Here is a 20,226-nt window from a genome sequence, read left to right as displayed (position 1 = left end):
CACGTGCTTTCTTTGCTTGACTCGTTTCAGAGAGAGAAACGGAAGGTCCGAGAGCAGTGTGAAAACATAAGGAGGAATTCTACCAGTAGCAGGAGAGTGAGCCGGCTGCAGAATGGCGAAGTCATTGAGGCAGTTACATTGTTTGAAGTGGTTAGCATGGGCAAGCAGGCCATGCAGGTATTTCTAGCACTGAATTCTGAAAGGTCTTGGTAGAAGGAAGATGGATAAACAGTATTTCAGGCATTTATAATGTGTAGCATTTACATTTTGGCATAGATGGGGAAGAAACATGTTTGATTGAACAACTGTTATGAGCATGACTCTTAAAAAGAGCATCTTGCGTCTTCAAGAAATTAGTCAAAAAGTAGCTGTCAGATATGTAAAAAGAGGAACGGAATTATACCTAAAGCAGTGTTCCTAAGGCAGTGCCTGAACATACTAGAAGATAATGATTTTAAAAAGTGTGGAAAAGTCTCATCAGTAGCAGATTTTAGTTGTCCAGGATGCTGAAAATCAGGCCTTCCTTTTTTTTTTTGTCTCCCCAGGTGCTTTTGTTTTGGTATTTTTCTTTTACCTCTATTCCAATGTGGTTTGATAGTAGTTTGCATAATAGTCAGGTTTCCTGGGCGTCTATATAGTTAGCTTCAGTGTGAGGAAGCCCACCTCCCCATACTCTGTGAGCACATGTATGCATTATGTTTGTATATGTGTATGAAAATCTGGAGCCCCAAATATTTTTATACAGTTATACCTATGTCTCCAGTGTGTAGTGTCTGTAAGCAAAGTGTATGTGTGTCTGTGCACGCATGCATGGAAAGTACATTTATATTTTGAATGCGAGACCTTAGTTTTTCCAAGATGTTTGTGTGGATGGACTTTTGCCATGCTTAAACTGTGTTAACTTCAGTAGAGCTCCCTGAAGAGCTCGCCTTCTGCTATGCAAACCGTGATGGGAAGGTCCTGGAAAGGCAGTAGAGCTTGAGCTCTGCTGCTGCTAGAATTTAATAGACCTGTGTAGCACTACCAGGGGGTTGAAGCCTGGATGGTTTGTCCCAGGAGGCCTGTGTCACACAGGTTGTAGGCTGTACTGCACTAGAGATGAAATCTGGAGTTGTTTTTTGGTTTAAGTGTAGTATGTGAACTATTTCAATTTACTGCACAAACGAAGTGCTGGAGAAGAAAGCTCCCGAGGAAAATTGCTATATAATTTAATACTAATTATTAGATGGTGCAGCGGTTAAATATATGTGTTTTTGTTTTGTTTGTTTATTTGTTTGTTTTTAAATTAAACTGTTACTTTGATACTAGCAAGAAGTCAGGAGGATGACTTTTTTTTATATTAAATTTATTAAAACTGTGGTTATGATGTCATGGTTTGAGATCCCCAAAATCTAATTCCCTAGTCTAAGCCCCCTCCCCCATCTCAACCTAGTATAAGATGTGGGTTTTTTTCCTGACAAAACACGAGACTCAGAATGGGGGAAAGGGAATATATTACAATGACTGTACAAATAAATATTATAATACATTATACACACGATCACAACTATCTCTACCATGACATAAGTATTTACAATGGATCAGATCTCTTTTCCCCTCCAAATAAAAGTCCAGGAGGGAAGAAGGACAGATCCCTTCTAGTCTCTGAGCAGTTTCTCTATGGTAGCAGTCATCTGTCCTCTTCACATGCATGCAGCTGATAGCTGGATTTCTTTTCAATACACACAAGGGGGTCTCCAAGGCCCTTGGCCTGTCATCTCCAAACGAAGGGTCTTCAAGACACAAGGGGGTCTCCTTTCACCCCTCTTGGCTCTCCTTCGACTCCAAGCGAAGGTCTCACCTGTGGACTGCCAGTAGGGACAAAACTCGCTTCACCACAGGCATATCATAAAGTGCAGGGGCATCTTCGTGAAAGTCCCTTCCTCAGGGGAGTTCACCCCTGAGTCAGAACATCTTGGGCAGCATTCAGTTGAAAGCCTTTGCCTCAAGAGTTCTACCAGAGCTCCTGTGCTCTGTCTCAGGCTGCCACCTTGGCAGCAGTGGCAAGGGGGGGGGAAGGCCAAGGTCACCCCCCTCTGCATTCCTCTCCGTCCCGGTCCAGCTTCCCAGGACACTCTGAGCTTCTCAGCTCCTCTCTGCAGTGCATGTCGCACTTCACCCCTCCCTTCTAGGATGTGAGGGGTCTCCAAGGAGTTTGGGGGGTCTGGTTCAGTTCTTACCCCCAAAACTCTGTACCTCTGCTGCTGACTCTCTTTTCTCGGCTCTCCTTCCAAGAGTCCTCTCTGTGGTGCATGCCGTTTGCTGTTTGGTTCAGTTCTTATCTGTCCTGGCTCTTAGCCAGTCTCTGGATGCTGCTTCTGCTGCTGCTCTGTCTCTGCTCACTTACAGTGGAGAAAACTTTCTTAGCTCTCACCTGCAGGCACCTAGCCCAGCTTTATGCTGTTCCAGGTCCCCGCAGCCCCTGCTGGGGGCTGGGGGGCCAAAGCCCCCCAGGGGCTTCTGCCCTCTGCTCCTCGTGGCCTCAGAACATGGCTACCACCTCTACAACCAAACTACAACTAACCTTCTCTTCCATTTGCTTGTGGTATGTTTACATTTTGCAGGAGCGCAGATTGGACAAAACTTCAAAACTTCAAAACTTCCAGGGGTCACCACCCCCTGGGGTTTTACCATTTTCTTAGCTTCAGAGGGAAAACCTGGTTCAAACCACTACAGTAGTTTAAGGCTTCATTTTGCCCCAGAAGGAGTCTTTTAAAACTATTAGAAATGGAACAGAATTATGTGGAGTTTATTCTTGTTTTTATAATTTGATGGAGATGGAACAGTGTTAGTTTGTGTCTTTATTATGGATATTGTCAGTGGAGTACAGCATACTGTGTTCAGCTCCTGACTAATGAGTTTCTTTAATCTGTTCTAGTCTGTAGTAGATGACTGGGTTGAAGCTTATAAACAAGACAGGAATGTGGCACTTCTAGATCTGATCAACTTCTTCATTCAGTGCTCAGGCTGTCAAGGTAATTTACCCTCTTAGTAGCCCTTTCCATTGTCTGTGGATGAGAATAGTCTGAAGTGTGCTTTCTAAAATGGAATTTTTCTCTTCAGTAAATCATGCACTTATAATCTGTACTGTTTGTTAAGACAAACTCCAGATGGGCAGGACTAATAGTAAAGAATGCTGCTGGTTAAACTCTTTGACTCTGTGTTCACAGCATTCCAGCTCTGAGAGTTGTATTTGAACATGGTTTGCAAGGTCAGCTTTTGAAGTGGCATGTCACATCACTTTGCAGAATCCCCGCATAGGGAAGATGGTTTTGATGAGTATTCTAATTAAAATCCAGTGTTTCAGTTGCCATTTGTTTTGTAATTTCTGAGTTTATTTTGTACTGCTGGTATCTTTGTTTGAAAAGAAACAGCTAACAAATTCAGCTCCCTGCTTTGGTGGCTAGAAAAGCAATGCATTGCCTCATTGTGGCTCTTTTTACCAGAGGGTGGTGAAGCTGTCTGTTTGGTAACAAACATTGAGACACTGACTTGTGGGGACAATCTGCTAGTGAAATGCTTCAGGATGTCAAGTAAGAGTTTTAAGAAGACAGTTCTGTTAGTTTGAAACTTCTGAGTGTATTTAGACAGCTAGAAATGTACCTTTTACACTTTTTTTTTTCCAGATCTTTGCCTAATATGCTTTCTCTCTAGTATTTTGGGGTCTTTGACTAACAGTGGGCAAAATTTTAGTAAATCTTTGAAGTAAACGAGTGGACAGAGACAGGGCCAGACAGCACAGAGCAGACTTCTCTAAAGTGAATTTCAGTTTTGGTTCATCAGTACTTTTTCTTATCAGTGAACTTATGTGTCTCTTAATATATCTATTGCCCATAGCAGTGTAGCAGATAAATAAAAAAGAGTCCTCCTTTCTTGGTGTTTCTAAATTTGAAATAAAGTCCTTACTGTGGTTTGGACTTGATTAATGTTGTGTGGTTGTTGATAATTCTTGTTTTTAAAACATTACTTTCCTAGGCATGGTAACAGCAGAGATGTTTCAAAGTTTGCACAAGAAGGATGTCATGCGAAAAATGACAGAGACCTTTGATGAGGTAGGCACAGCTTTGACTTTGCATGCCTTTTTTATATAAATAATAGGCTCTACCTTAATAGCCAACCTGGTCAGAGTTCCTGTTGCTTATCAGGAGCTGTGTCCTGTTTCCTTAATTTAGAAAAATAATCCTGTTTTTCAGAAGAGAAATTTGATGTTATAATGACCCATTTTAGCAGCAGCAGGATATGTTTTTTGTAAGTCACTTTTATTTTGAGAGTGTTATTAGGGCTGTCTAACTGCAGTCTTCCTGAATCTGACTTTCTCTTAGGAGTTCTTTTGGTAGTGACTTCCTACAGGTAAATATAACTTGGCGTTTCAGCAAGTAAATGGTTCCTTTGGTATTTGGTTGATGGGTCCTTTAAAAAATACTAATATAGATTACTGATGAGATATTTTTAACTGATATTTTTATTTGAATATGTTCCTTCTGCTTTATTGATACTATGATTTTTAATAATTGTATTGTGTCATATGAAAGAAGAAAATTTTTTAGATAATTTTGAAAAAATGGTGAATCTCTCATTTCTTGTGGATTGTTAAGAAAAACGTGCAGCTTTACAATAATGCTTCTCTGCTTGACTGCTCCTTGGCTAATTATGGCAACATTAAATTTTCTACAGCGTTCTCACAGTTGCTTCTGTGCTTTTTTTTCTGTATTTGTCACCTCTGAATTGATTTGTCAAGCAGCAGCCATCAGCCTTGCTTTAATTGAGCATCTCTCAAAGACCAGCTGCTGTAGAAATTCCCACAGAGGATGAATTTGTCAATATGGTTTTCTTCATTTTAGAAGTGTAGTAGTTCTTGGGCTAATTTTTGACAGAAATGATCCGATATGTGTCTGGCCATATGAATTAGTAATCTGGCACTTCTTTGCCAACTAAATTAGGCCTGATTAACACTCATGGAATTGTAGGCACTCTGACAGATACAAACATGTGATTGTTGTTATCATCATCCTGGAAGTATTACAGCTCTGTAACCTTTTCATCTGTCCTGGTGGGCAAAAAGGAAGGTTCTACAGTTACCTTAGAAACTGTATTCTGTATGCTATATAAAGAAAGTAAGTTCTCTCTTATCTTTTTCATAAATTAGATGGAAATGTCAGTTAGTGATTAAGTTAGTTGAGAAATGATGCCATAGAGGACTATTATTTCAAAACCATTTTTTTAAATGATAGTAGTAGTGAAAGTAGTAATGAGAGTGGAGAATATTGCTATGTATGTGCTCGAGTACCTCATCTTGCCTTTTAATTTTTATTGTTTGTTTCTAGCATTCAGAGGATTGAAAAATTAAAGGTTTTTATGTAATTCTTCATTCCTGATGATTTCAGTGATTCAACCATGGCATTGCTGTTCAGTTAAATAATTGCAACCTTGTACCAATGCTTCCTCCTAAAATTTTCACTAGTGTTAGTGGGAAACGTCAGTGGAGTTGAATTTTGCAAGAAGTGTGAAGGGCAACAAGAAAAGAATATATAAATATTCTGGGTGGCGAAGCTGTTTGTTTGGTAACAAACATTGAGACACTGACTTGTGGGGACAATCTGCTAGTGAAATGCTCCAGGATGTCAAGTAAGAGTTTTAAGAAGACAGTTCTGTTAGTTTGAAATTTTGTTTTGAAACAGCAAAAGAAAGCCCGGGGAAAACATGGGTCCACTGCTAAATGTGGTAGGGGCCCTTGTGACAAAGGACACAGAAGAGCCTGAGGTACTCAATGCCTTCTTTGCTTTTGTCCTTACTGGTAAGACTGGCTTTCAGAAATACTAGGTCTGTAAGACCATAGGGGAAGTCTGGAGCAAGGATTACTTACCTTCTTTGAAGGAGGTCCGCTTAGGGAACTCCTAAATGGACTGAACATACATAAAACCATGTGGTCTGACGGAAGGTACCCAGGAGTGCTGAGGGAACTGTCCGATGTCACTGTGAGGCCCCTTTTGATGGTCTTTGAAAGGTTGTGACCATTGGGACAGATTCCTGAAGTGTCAAAGAAAGCAAATGTCACTCCCGATTTCAGAAAGGGCAGGAAGGCAGATCTGGCAAACTCAAACTGATCAGCCTCACCTTGATCCCTGGGAAGGTGAAGAAGCAACGAATTCTGGAAGTAATGTCCAAACACATGGAGGTTAAGGAGGTGATCAGGAGTAGTCAGCATGGATTTACAAAGGGGAAATTTTGCTTAACCGTGATAGCCAACTATAACAAAGTGAGTAGTTTGATGGATGAGGAGGGATGAGCAGATGTTTTTTTATCTTGACTTCAGTAAGACTCGATACACTGTTCTCATGTACAAGCTGGTGAAGTATTGAGTTAGTTTAGTGGACAGTTGGGTGGACTGAAAACTGGCTGAACAACCACACCCATGAGGTTGGCACAAGGTCCAGTTGGAAGCTAGTCACTAGTGCTGTACCCCAGGGTTTGATATTTGGGCCAGTGCTGTTTATCATATTGAATCATGACCTGGACAGTGGGACAGAGTTTACTCTTAGCAAGTTGTCAGATGATACAAAAGCTAAGAGGATTACCTGCTAGACCAGGTGGTTGTTCTGCTGTTCAGCGGGATCTCAACAGACTGGAGAGTTGGGCAGAGGGGGAGCTCATGAAGTTTTACAACAGGAAACCCTGTAAATCTGGGGATGAATAACTCCATGCACCACTATGCACTGGGGGCTGATTGACTGGAAAGCAGCTCTGCAGAGTAGGATCTCTGTGTGGATGACAAAATGAACATGAGTCAGCAATGCGCCCTCACAGCAAAGTTGACCAACAGCCTCCTGGGCTCCATTAGGCAGGGCACTGCCAGCAGGTCATGGCAGGTGATCCTTCCTCTCTGTTAATACTACTGAGACCACATCTGGAGAGCTGAGTTGAGTTCTGGGCCTCACAGTACAATAGATAGAGATGGGTTTACTGGAGTGAGTCCAGTGAAGGGCCACGAAGATGATTAATGAGCTTTCATATGAGGAGAGGCTGAGAGAGTTGACCCTGTTCAATCTGGAAAGAAGGTGGCTCAGAGGAGTCTCATCCGTGTGTAAAAATACCTGATGTGACAGAATGACAAGGAGGAAGCACAGCTCTACTCAATGGTGCCCAGTGAGACAGTGAGTGCAAAGGCAAGCCAAGATAGGCAATGGGCCCAATCAGAAATGCATGAAATTTCACCTGAACACAAGAAAACTTTTACTGGGAGGGTGGTCAAGCAGTGGAACAGGTTTCCCAGAGAGGTTGTGGAGTGTCTGTCTGTGAAAATATTAGTTGACTGCACAAGGCATCACCTGACACTGAGAGGACAGACATGTACTTTCAGGGATCCTTGGCAGAATGATGGTGGTACTAATTGTAGTTACAATTAAAGCTTTATTTCTTAACAATATATTATGATTAGTCTAGCACAGAATTTATGATTAAAATGGCAGAGGATTTCTACAAGAAGAATCAATATAATAGCATAATATAGAATTTATAATACAGCTCAGGTCTCACTGTCCAGCAGCAGCTCTGGTCAAAGTTCATCATTTAAGTCTTGCAACCCCTTGATTCTATAGACTGCTCTGGTTGCTGTGATGGTTCCCTGTTGTGTGACTGGGTCATTGCCACCACCTGTCTGTCTGGATGCGTGGGACCTTCAAGGCCAGTAAGGAAGGAAGTACTTGGCCTGGCTCTCAAAAACCACGAGACCACTAGGAAGGGGAAGAAGAAATCTGTTTGGTTTGTCTGCTTGGTTCACAGGACCTTCTGGTCCTGAGAATGAGGGAAAGGGAATGAATCACAGAGAAGTGGTGCTTGCCTCATAAAATGGCATTAGTTATGCTAAAGAAATTAGTGGGGGTTGAGTCACACACAGCACTGGGCAGCCTATTTTGGCTGACCCTGCTTGAGCAAGTGGGCTTGGTTTAGATGATCTCAAAGAGTCTTTCTCAATTTCAGTCTTTCTGTGATTCTGTGAAAACTTTTACTGGTGTTGGCTGCAGAGAATGTGATCGTTGAGGCATTTCCTCTTTGTGGTCTGTGGTATTCCTCAGTGGTGAGATAGACTTGTCTTTAGGACCACTGTTTTCTGTTTTACTTCTTTCTTAAACTAATCTGTTTCTCTCTTCTGCTTTTCTTTCTGTATGTGACATTTTATTTTTTGTAGTTCTTTGTTCTTTTATAGGTTTCCCTTCCCTTTCCCATTTTGTTGCTGAAATGTTTGTCAATGGAAGAGTTAAGTTTGATGCATAACTGTACAACTAGATGGGGATAGAAATACTTTTACTTCACTAAGCGTAATAAATAACTCTAGATTTCATGCCTTTTGTCTTGGAATAATTGCAGAGTTGAGAAAACATCTCTGAACCAAGTTACACTAGTGCTGAAAACATTTCTCTATAATTTGAAAAGCTCAGAATGTTTTTTTTTTTTTTAGAGTTTGGATGTTTTACAGTATCTAGGTACTAAATGTTGGAAAGGGATATATACTTAGAATTGCTGAGAAGCCATATCTTAGAATTAATAATGAGAGTTATACCTTGTATATGTTTGTTTTTAAATTTTGAAAACAAATTGGGTCTTACTTGTAGCAAGAAAACTCAGGTTTTATGTAAAACTGTGTTTTTCTTCTGTCATTGGTTATAAATAAAAAATACCAAGAAAAGAAGGATTTAGATTTTGTTTAATGTTTTAGATTGTCTGAACCACCTGTAATACACATTGTCTGAAGTTCTAATAGCCTTTTAAAGATGTTGCATGTTTTGTGATGCTTTTGTGTTTATGAATTAACTGTGCTATTTCCTTGTCAAGCTTTCAAAATTTTGTCTCCTGCATTACAGGAAACTGGATTGCAGTACAAGAAATTCATGGCCTATCCCTGGATCCTGACAGTTACTTGGCCAGTGGACATGGTAGGACTGTTGTGGTTCTCTGCAACTGAAGTATAGCAGTTTCTATGGCTGTATATCCTGTTTCCAGTGTAGGCAGACACATCAGAAGTAGTCATCTTAAAGTGGATGGCGATAATCGTGCATTTCTAGAGGTGCCTCATCAGGTCTGTTTTAGACCTCTGGTTTGGATGAACACACACTTCTAAAGTGTCTGTTTCTCACTAATGATGTCAAAGAGATGGGACATCAGCATTTTGAACAGATTGGTGTGTATCAAGTTGCAGTGGTGCTCAAGAATGTTCCCCATCCCTTCCAGCAAGCTCTACACACACGTGTATGCATGCGTATGTGCACACATGCGTATGCACACAGAGGTTTTGGCAGACAGATTTGTTCAAATAAATGTTTAAATGGGAGAATATTTTGAGAGCAGAATCAGCTTTTCTGCAATGCCCCTTCCCCTACAACAATTGCAGCATTGTGGGGAATTTATCTCATTTCCTTGTTGGCACTGGATTTTGATTTTCCTCTGTTTACATAGACTCTGTATGAAAGAAGGAAACATTTCCAGGTTGAGTCAGAGCAGGAGCTCACATCACTCACTTGGGTGATTTCAATAGTTTCTGGAAGAACCTGTGTGAAGTGCCTAATCTGACTTGATTTCTGGAAGCAGAGCTACTTCTCTACTGGTTATGGAAGGAATCTAAGGGAATCCCAAGTTAGGTGCCTAACTTTAGGTGGTGTGCCCATTGTGTCATCTATATGTTTACAATATGCATGTTACCATTAAACAGTATCCCAGTGCAATAAACAAGGATAGTAGTAATGCTCTTGAAAGTGAGATTTTGTGTATTTGTGCTGCTTTTCAGATTGAGGAGTAAGTTATGGTGGTAAAGTAGGTATTTCCTGAAGTTGTAGATTGTCTTTCTTCTGTCTGTGTCAGGATCAAGGAACATTAAATGGAGCTTGATGAGAACTTTCCTTTCTGTCTTGACACTTGCTGCTGCTGTTAGGCTCTGAACTGACTCTTATAACCTGACCAGGAACACATCCCAAATTCCAGATTTCCAGTGTATTTTAGGTTGTGGCCAACCCTGTGGTCAGTCTGGGTTTGCATTTATTTTTCAAGAAAACCGTGACTCCTGTGCTTTGGAAACAAAGTTACAAGAGAAGAGCATAAAGTGTACTTTTTAAGTACACAAAGTTATGCTGGATGTGAAGCTGTAAGTTAGAATATGTCTGAGAAGGTGTTTGACCACCTAGTGAAGGACCAGCTGAACAGTGACCTGCCTTCAGGATGAAGTTTTTCATAGTGAGCAAAATTTTGGAGTTCCTTGGCTCCACTCACACCTGGAAACTGTCAGGATGCAAATTCATATTCTGAACCATTCCTGGGATCTGTGATGTGTAAATGAAATAAATATTCACACTGTCTGAAGTTGCCATTTACAGTCTTCCTAATGTGCCTTTCACATGTGTGAGAAGTCATTTGAACTTCCCTCTGTCTGCTTTCCTCCTGGCAGTATGAACTGTACTGTGAACACTTATGGTTTTACTGTAACTTGCTTTTTGTGTAATGTCAAAGGTATTGCCTACTTACTGTTTTTGTGGAGGTTTTTGGAGACCCTGGTGTGGATGGTATAGGTGAATGACACCTATGTCAGTAAGCTTTAGCCTGATAAACTCCTTAAGCTGGCAATGCTACTGAGGAAAACAATCCCATCCTGTTCACACTGCAGTTGTTTGTCTCCACTTACACTCACTCAATTTTCTGCCTGGATTTTACTGTGCTTTTGCAGGAAGAGGAAAGACAGAGAAGTGGAGAAGCACTACTACCTGTGAGGAAGTGGAGGGGACCATGACTGCTCATGGTTTATGCCACCAAAAGTTATTTATGATGCTCTGGCTTTGCATGCCCTCTCCTCCTGTCTGTTCACAGCTACCTCACGTACATTGTTTTCGTATGTGAGCTGTCATGACAGGGTAGCTATGATGAAGCTATTTTGTCTCTGTGCTTGCTTGTAGCCTAGTTGCTTGTCCCTGATTTGGAGTAATAACCATGAAAAAAGTTTTGGGGGCATGAAGTGAAACTCACCAAAACTGTCTCATATTCAATGGGAGAGATGTGAATGCACAAACAAAGATAATGAGCGTGTTTTCTCTTGACTTTTCTGTCTTGTACAGGACAATGAAGACTACCCACTGATCAGAACAGGACCCTATTGGAAGAAGTTCAAGGCCAATTTCTGTGAATTTATTGCAGTGCTTGTCCAGCAGTGCCAGTGCAGCATCCTGTATGATAGCTACTTGATGGACACTGTCATCTCACTGCTTACAGGCTTAGCAGACTCCATGGTCAGAGCATTTAGACACACAAGCACTTTGGCAGGTAAAATAACTCGCGGAGTTGCTGGAGATAATCTTTAGAGTAGATAGAGTTTTGTTGTCTTGTGTACAAACAAAACTGCTCTGTTTACTGGAGCAGTTGTTCTCTTACGCATTGAGAGTGCCTTCCTCCTAGTATATGTTATACAATTGTCTAGAATGTGAATTGTTTGTTCCCGTGTATATCTGAATGGAATTTGGATGCTTTAGATGATAGGTTTAGCTCAATTTTTTCTTTATAAAGAAATTTTCTTTAGTGTCTGACATGACTAACTTTAGAATTATACTGTTCTGAGTCTTTTTTTTTTTCAGTAACTGTTTTTTCATAGTTTTCTACTTTATTTTCCTCCCTCCACTAATTAACGTGATGAGGTTGCATTAAACTCTTCACCTAAAAAAGCTTCCTTTGGAGAGCTGCTATTTTTGTGGTCTCTGTGCTAAAAAGAACATTTTTGTCTCATGAAGCATGATGATACTAAAGCTGCAACTTTTTTTTCCTCCTAAGGCTAGTAAATACCCTCTTCACAATGCAAAGAGCACTTAAAGTATAATTTAGTATGCTGTTTGCTTTGAAGACTCAAAAAACCCACTTGAAATCTATACAAACTATCTAGCAATCCTTAGGGGAATATGAATTTTTGTCAATTCCATTAAAATTAAGATTCCCAGCCTTTTCTGAGCCAGCTTCCCTGGTTTTTCTATTTTTTTAGTTACTGAAAATCAGCTGTTCCACAATTCTAGATTCTTTTGCAGAAAAGTCAGAATTACATAAACTAAGAAGAGTTGCCCAGTAAATTACTTCTCTGACTAGAACTCTGACCAAAAGTTGTAAATCACCAGAAATAGAACTTAGTTTTCCTTTTTCTGAAAATTGTCTGCCTTTATAAACACTGTATTTTAAAATAAATTAATAATCCAGTAATGTTCATAATTTGGATGTAAAATGGATTTGGCTAGCCTTATCCTTTTTGTGATAAAGTGGTGAATATATTTATGCTGCATATCTCTGAGCTAAGCTAAATGTGTTGGGTTTGTTTCTTTTTTAGCAATGAAACTTTTGACGGCAGTTGTAAGCGTCCATCTGAACCTTGATGTCAACAAGCACAATGCTCAAAGATTGTATGAGGTGGAGAAGCAGAGGATAAGTGGCAAGAGGACCAGTTACAGACTTGACCAGCTAGAGAGAAAAAGGAAAGAGGTTAGGGAGGTGTCTTGTATGGGAGATGTGTGAAAATGTAAAAAGAGGGATTTCTGACTGCTTGCTTTTGGGTCACTGCAGCTCTTTGAGGTTTACATGTTTATCTAATGCATTGTGCAGAGCAGGTGTGACTGGCTGGATTAAGTGGTACAAAAATGACTAACGTAATAACTGCATTATGTACTGTTAACCTCTGATGTCTGTCCTAGTAACTGCTTCATTAAATCGGTATTGTTAGCCCTTGATTTTTGCACAAATGTGGGTTTACGCACAGATTTAATTGCCTCAATAGCTCTGGTGTTGTGGGAGGGCAGGTTTGTATACGTTTGTACAAATTACAAGCCAAAATGTTAGCAAAGAATGAAAAAGGACACAGGATAACTGACATCTCTGTGTAAGTAATGCATTATAAAACCAGACTTAACTCAGGTATGTCCTGTATCACTTTTGCTGTTCAGTTTCTGTCATTTCTTCCCTGCTCAAACAAACAGCTCCTTTTCAACTCTCAGAGGCAAAACTGTAACTTTAAAAAATAATTCTGACTTGAAGAAGGAGGTGACTTGATATATGAAGATCAAGCACAGTTCCTTGTCTCCTGACCTTAGAATCACTAATCTCTTTTCTAAACTTTGGGTGTCCATGGACTTCTCTGTTACAGAAACAACCCCTTTTTTGTGGGAAGGAGTGTTTGGGTTAGACAGGGTGTTTTAGTATAATCATAAATCTGATCTTATGGGAAAGACAGAGAAAGTGGGTGTGTGTGTTGGGGGGAAACTCAAACTTGTCACCCTTTCTGATGCTGTTGATGAGAGAATGTTTTTATTAAGTGACTTGGTTTCTTAGAAGTTCATATCTAGATTTTCAGGGCTCAGTTAAAATACATGCTCATTGTGGAACTGATGTATTTTGAAAGTGCCTTTCTTCCATCTCTGTTCAAATACATAAAACCAGAATTTGGACCTATATGTGAAGATCATTTGCATATTGATAGATCAGGACTCACTGTATCAAACAAGTTCCTTATTATCCAGGTTAGCAGTTGGTATCCAATAAACTTTTCCTCAGGACATAGCTAACAAATAGGCCAATTGCTGGTGTAGATACAGACCACTCGTTTTATGTTGGTACCATGTGTAAACACCAGCTGTTTTCATCACAGTAGTATTCTAAGTACCCTGCTGCAAATTTTTCATGTGTAGTGAATTCTGGGACCAATATTAACATTCAGTTCTCTTTATGTTTCAGTATGAGCACAAGCTTCTTGAGATACAGAACATGATGAATGCTATTTTCAAAGGAACATTTCTAAACCGTTACCGGTAAGAGCAAAAATAAAGCTGTGATGTGTATCTTCGTTCCCAAGAAACTCTTGCTCAGATTATACAGATAGGAGAATCAAGTTAAACATCCTAGAGGCACTGATGGTGTCAAGGAAAGTGTAGCAGTTAAATTAATTTAAAGAATTTGGGCTTATGAAAAGACCTCTTGAGTATGCTTCTTCAGTTCTTCCTGCTGGCTATAGAGCAGTGCATTTGTGATTGAGAAGATATCAGGAATTGCAAAATAATTATTGCATGAAACTTTGTGGCTAAAAGTGGTCTAAGTATTGATTGAAGACTAACTTATTAATATGAAAATACTTGTAATATTTTGAATAATACATGCTTTTTGCAATTCCAGAACATAAAAATATTGCAAATAATATAATTGATTTTTAAATTGATTTTTAATGTATTAATATTATGATTTTATAATTTCACAGTGATGTGATCCCTGAGATCCGAGCGACTTGCATTGAAGAAATTGGCAGCTGGATTAAAACATACCCAGATGCTTTTTTAAATGATAGCTATTTAAAATATGTTGGATGGATGCTGTATGATAAGGTAAAGTTTTAAAGTTTTTCTTACTGGGGGTAGTACAGGGGATTTTTTAAAAATTTTTTTTGAAGAATCCTAACATTTAAATTCTTGAGAGTAGATATTTAAAACTGTAGTGGTACAAAAAAGAAATTACTTTCTTCCCCATTTCAGGTTTTATTTTCAAAGCCATTGTAACACTAAATAACAGAGAACATTTTTTCCAGTTCTGTGTGTATCCCTCTGTGTGCAATTATTTTTATATGTTACTGAATGGGGAATTATTTCTGATTGTAAATTGGCCTATATCCGTTGAGCACAGGTAGTGTTAAATGTTGATTGAAATTCTGCTTTTATGCTTGATGGGCATTTAAAATTTTGTTTAAATTTATAAAAATGAACAAATAGATATTGTCTATAGTAAATAGTCTTCAATATTGCATTTCTCATTTGGAATTAGATGGATATAGAAAATATTTACGGAAAGTCCAGCCATGTCCCAAAGAGCTTTCTCCTTTTCCTTATGGTATATTTGTTTTTTCTTTTTGAGTAGAGGCATATTTAAAACCCCCCCAAACCTACCAAAACAAACAACCCAAAACCCCAAAAGAAGTCAGTAACTCCAAAATGCCAAGCAATAGGACAAGAAACGATGGACAGGAAGTGATGCACAGAAAGTTCCACCTGAACACGAGGAACAGTTTCTTTACTGTGTATGTGACTGCGCACCGTGTCCGGTTCTGGGCCCCTCAGTTCAGAAAAGATATTGAGGTACTGGAGCAGATCCAGAGAAGAGCAACAAGGCTGGTGAAGGGACTCAAGCACAAGTCCTGTGAGGAGAGGCTGAGGGAGCTGGGGTTGTTTAGCCTGGGCAAGAGGAGGCACAGGGGAGACCTCATCACCCTCTACAACTACCTGAAAGGAGGTTGTAGCCAGGTGGGGTTGGTCTCTTCTCCCAGGCAGCTATCAGTAAGACAAGAGGGCATGGTCTTAAGCTCTGCCAGGGGAGGTTTAGGTTGGATATCAGGAAGGAATTTTTTACAGAGAGAGTAATCCGACATTGGAATGGGCTGCCCAGGGAGGTGGTGGATTCTCAGCCACTGGAGCTTTTTAAGATGAGACTGGATGTGGTACTTAGTGCCATGGTCTAGTAACCACGGCAGTGTTGGATCAAGGGTTGGACTTTATTATCTCGGAGGTCTTTTCCAACCTGGTTGATTCTATGATTCTGTAACTGGAACGGGTTGCCCAGAGAGGTTGTGGAGTCTCCCTCACTGGAGATATGCAAGAACCGTCTGGATGCAATCCTGTGCAATGTGCTCCAGGATGACCCTGCGTGAGCAGGAGATTGGACCAGATGAGGTCCCTTCCAACCTGACCCATTCTGTGATTCTGTGAAAATATGCTTTTTCTTGTACTTCTAAAATGATGAGAGATTTTAGGAGGATAGGAATGTTTATTAAGAATGGCTTATTACAGAAATTGGCACACTGTGCTTCTGCAGGCCACCTTTGAAGGTGTATATAGCTCCTGTGTACATCCTGAAACATCCTGGTTTTTGTGCCAGCTTTGGGCAGTGTTTGTGTTCTGTGAGTGAAGTTGTAGTTTGCCGCCAAGGCCAGGAGGGGTCGCACGAGGCCTCTTGCTTCCCTGCATCGTGCCGTTCCTCTGAAGGCGGCATTTGGGTTTTTAGGACAACAAATCTATCAAGGACTGTTGGGTTTTTCCTGCATAAATTTTATCTGATCAGAATATCTTTTTAGTGTATGTTCAGTTTGGAGAATTCTCAAAATAAAGCCATTTTTGAAGATGACGTGTCTTCATTCGCAGGACTGTACAGTGAAAATTAACAGCTGTTGTCTCTGATTAATGCATGTAGTTCATCCAGTGCCATTTACTGGGAACTGGAAATGTTTTTTTTTCTAAAGCTTTTTATCTGAAAGCAAAGCCGATGCAATAAGAGTGAGATAAAGTGGGGAGTCTTCCATATGTTACATTTGCTTGAGACTTGGTAGTGTGCCACTACTGGTGGCTGCAGTCCTGGCAGTGCTTTGTGATTTGCAGCCACTGTCAAATTTCCTGATTTCAAAAGGAGAGCAGGACATTTTTGGCATCAGCAGGGGCAGCAGTGCTTTTATATACATATGTATGTAATTTCCCACTACTTCTCCTTAATAAGCATTTCTGTCCCATCTTGCTGGGGGTGGGCAGCAAGAAACTGCTAATTCTCAGAGCCAGTTTTCTTTTAGTATATATCACAGAGAAGTTTGCCAAATAATTTAGGTCCCAGAGTGGAACAACCACGGAAGTATTCTAAGGATGGGGGAAAACCTGGCCAGGATCATCTACAGTGCTGTAAACAGAGATTAAGTTCAGTTATTTGTGAGGCTTTAACGGGGAGAAAGGAGGGGAAAGTAAGTATAAAATTAACATTTTTGTCTCCAGAGTCTTTTATTTGAAGATGATCAAAGTTTCTTCCCCATGAGATACCATTTTGCCATTATAATTTGATATTAAACATTATATTTTTACATGAAAGGTTATTTTCTAGATATAAGAAGATTCTTCAAAATCAGAGATAAGATGCTCAAAATTGTATGTGAAAAGCTCTCTTTGCCCCAATAAGAGTTGTGGAACAGCATTATAAAGATGCTTTCAAGTAGTTTATATTCATCTGCCAGAAATAATTTAACTTTTTATTTTTGAAGACCAGGGAACAGCTGATAATAAATCTGATAGTTGTTTGCAGTTGGACATTATATATAAGCCCAGTCACCTGCATTTGTGAAACCTAGGCCCTTACCTTGTACTCAAAGGGTCTACTGTTCTTCCAGGGGAATATGTAGTACCTAAATCAGCATCCAGATCCAATTAAACCCATGCTGATTTGAGCAGCAGGTGTTGAAGGGAAGTGCTCTGTAAAAAGTTCTGAGTTAAAGATAGAAAAATCAAGACAATGAAGAATAAGGATGGGAAAAGGAATGAGGAAGGCAGAGAGGATGGAGATTAACACTTGGGGTCTCCTACCATGTTAGACTGGCTTTATCTGGAACTTCAGGGCAAGTTGTTGAGGTTTTCTCATTAGACTGTGAAAAACACTCAAAGAAATCCCATGGAAACAGGAACTTTCTGCTGAAACGAACTTCTGTGTCTTGACTATGGGATCCTCCTGGCAAATTTCAGGAAATTGAAAGCATTTTTAGTTTTGCCTTCTGTCCAGCATGGCTGTAGAAACTCATCCCATGGTTCTGGCTACTTCTGAAATACTTATTTCTTCAAATGGTTTTCTGCTCATATCTTTGTGCGTATGTGTGGATTTTTTTTTTTTTGTGGGGAGGGCAATTTTTTAAATTGTTTTATTCAAAGGACAGGTGGATTGTCTTTGCTATTGAGGAATAATTCAGAAGTGGATCTCCCCAGTTTATAACCTGGGGGGTGTTGAGGAGTAAAAAATGACTCAATGACTCTCTCAAACCATCCAACTCCCTGCCTGTATTTGTAAGGTTTATTGAGTGGCCCCATCTCTGTGATAGTGGTGGGGCTGAAATCTCGTAACTGAATGTGTCTAAGCAGTGCTGGAGCCCATGCAGAACTCTCTGAGGTCAGAGCTGCCCACCACTTTGCTGCTGTTTTCTACCAGTCTGTTTGCAGGTCAGGGTCGAAATATGCTATGGTACAGCTGAGGGACAGTGTGTGTGTTCAGAATATCCTGAAAATGTGCTTACATAATTCGCCTTCACTCTGTCACATCTTTGAAAGACTGAACAGGCAGGTATTTTGGCAAGGTTAAAATGGTAGGTCTGGCAAGGAGATAAGGTGGCTGGGTGTTTGTGTTTGCTGATATTAGTGTTGAAAGGAGCTGAAGATAAGTAGTGAAATAGTTAATTCAAAATTGATCATTCAGAATTACTTCACATCCTTCTAAAACTGTGAGGAATGTTGAATCTGGAAAAGGGGAAGTGGTTGAGATGGAGAAAATGTAGATGAAAAATGTAGGAAAATAGCAGAGGTAGTCAGAGTAGAAGTAGTTATGTGTTTCTAGTTACCAGAGTTAATTTTCTCAACACTTAAAAGAAACATACACATAAAGGGTTATGACTGAGAGCTTTCAGGTGGGAACAGGTATCTTAGAAGGCAGATGGTATACTTTAATGTATTAAACTTTATATCTGCAGATCCACACTTGAATACCAGCTGACTGACAAATGACATTACTCGCTGCATGCCAAGGGCTATATGACCATTCAGCAAGCCATTGCAGACTTCTTTCCTTTTCTCCAAGCACAAATTCAGTCCCTATTCACAAGCAAAGCCTTGTGGAAAAGAACCAAGTGCAGCTGAAGCCAAGATTGCTGTACATTGGCTGAGCTGAGTTCGTGCCAGTGTGCAGGGACGGGTACCAACTTGGGACTGTTTGTGAGTGAATTCTGTGCTGCAGAACCCCTGTGGCTGTAGGAAGCAGCAGGTGTGGGCAATGGTCTCTCCCTCAGAGACTTTAAAGTTTAAGTAAAATATAGAATAAGTACTGCTGGTGTATTATGGGCAGATTAAAGAACAGTGTACGTTGTTACCTGTTGATCTTTTGGGTTATATTTCTAGCAAAAAGCAAAACTGTTTGGCAAACCCTTCTACTGGGTATCACCCTTGGCTTTCCATCTAAGCAGGTGAACAGGAACTTGTAGCAATGGATAGCCTATGTGTAGGTGGTCTCCTTTCTTGGATTTCCTTGATTATTCTTACTGCTATTGTTAGCAAGAGGAATTAAGAAAGAAATATAAAGAGACTGATTCAAAGGCTGCAGTTCATTTAAGTGTCTCTGCTGATATCCTTAGCATTATAATTTTACAGAACACAGTCATTTTTCTGTGTTGGATCTTAAAAATTACTTTCCTAATGCTATTTAAAACTTTGTCTTTTGAAAGATGTAGCAATATGCATGAGATAATTTAAAAGCTGGATAAGGAAAAGACTTCTTTTTGAGGTGTCCATGAAGCAACAATACTAGTAATATGAAATAACACCTTGCATGGATAAATATGTTTAGCCTAAATTAACTAATTAGGCCAAATTCAAAGCAACCCTTTTCTTAGAATGCTTAAAATACAGTGTTCTAGTGTAAAACAGAAATAGGGAGAAGGCATAACACAACTCTGTAAGAACCCACAATAACAAGACAGTGCGTTTCTAGAGCATGCCTCTTCCTCTGGGAATCCAGAGTAGTCCAGAATTTCTTGGAGTCCTTGTCTGTGTCTAACAGTTGTCCAAGTCAACAGCTGAAAGGAAGCAAGCAAAGTCTGATGTATGGGAGAGTGCTGGTTGTATTAAATAGGTCATCCATACTCTTGTCTTTGTACTTTAACAGATGAATAGCACAATCCTTGTATCTTTTGCATTCTGTTGCTTTTATTAACTGCAAGGTCTGTGAGAGTTTCTTTGACTGTTAGGGAGCCTAACACAAACTTTGATGTTACCTTTAAGTTTGGCTCACTGCAGGCTTCCTCTGTGTGTGTGAGAGAGAGACAAGTGTGTATACGCACAAACAAGATGGTACTGATATCACTAATAAAGGAGATAAGGCAGCATTTGGATAGCCTGCTGTAGGCGCCACAAAGATCTCTTATTTACATAATATAAATGCCAGTAGTGAATAACAAAGATACATGTTTTTTACTCTTAGCCTATTTGTCTTTGTTTTGTAGCAAGCTGAAGTGCGGTTGAAGTGTCTTCTGGGACTGCAGGGAATCTATAGCAGAAAAGAACTTGTTTCCAGGATGGATCTCTTTACTAGCAGATTCAAGGTAAACTACTGTTTGCTGGGTTTTTTTAAGTCTAGGTC

General features: G+C 39.9%; 1 protein-coding gene across 2 annotated transcripts in view; it reads left to right on the top strand.

Annotated features, from left to right (window-relative positions):
* Window positions 1-20,226, top strand: part of LOC127479690 (cohesin subunit SA-2-like) — a 60,123-nt gene that overhangs the window by 5,462 nt on the left and 34,435 nt on the right. For both annotated transcript variants that reach the window (XM_051806967.1, XM_051806968.1), the window contains exons 4-12: window positions 31-177; window positions 2,918-3,014; window positions 4,015-4,091; window positions 8,898-8,969; window positions 11,133-11,337; window positions 12,380-12,531; window positions 13,777-13,850; window positions 14,294-14,417; window positions 20,090-20,188. In XM_051806967.1, coding sequence (XP_051662927.1) covers window positions 31-177; window positions 2,918-3,014; window positions 4,015-4,091; window positions 8,898-8,969; window positions 11,133-11,337; window positions 12,380-12,531; window positions 13,777-13,850; window positions 14,294-14,417; window positions 20,090-20,188 — 1,047 coding nt within the window. The remainder of the gene's footprint in view (window positions 1-30; window positions 178-2,917; window positions 3,015-4,014; window positions 4,092-8,897; window positions 8,970-11,132; window positions 11,338-12,379; window positions 12,532-13,776; window positions 13,851-14,293; window positions 14,418-20,089; window positions 20,189-20,226) is intronic.

Source organism: Manacus candei, unplaced genomic scaffold (assembly GCF_025592945.1).
Source record: "Manacus candei isolate 608988 ecotype Guabito, Panama unplaced genomic scaffold, ASM2559294v1 h1tg000069l, whole genome shotgun sequence".
Classification (NCBI taxonomy): domain Eukaryota; kingdom Metazoa; phylum Chordata; class Aves; order Passeriformes; family Pipridae; genus Manacus; species Manacus candei.
This window is presented reverse-complemented; position numbering and strand designations above follow the sequence as displayed.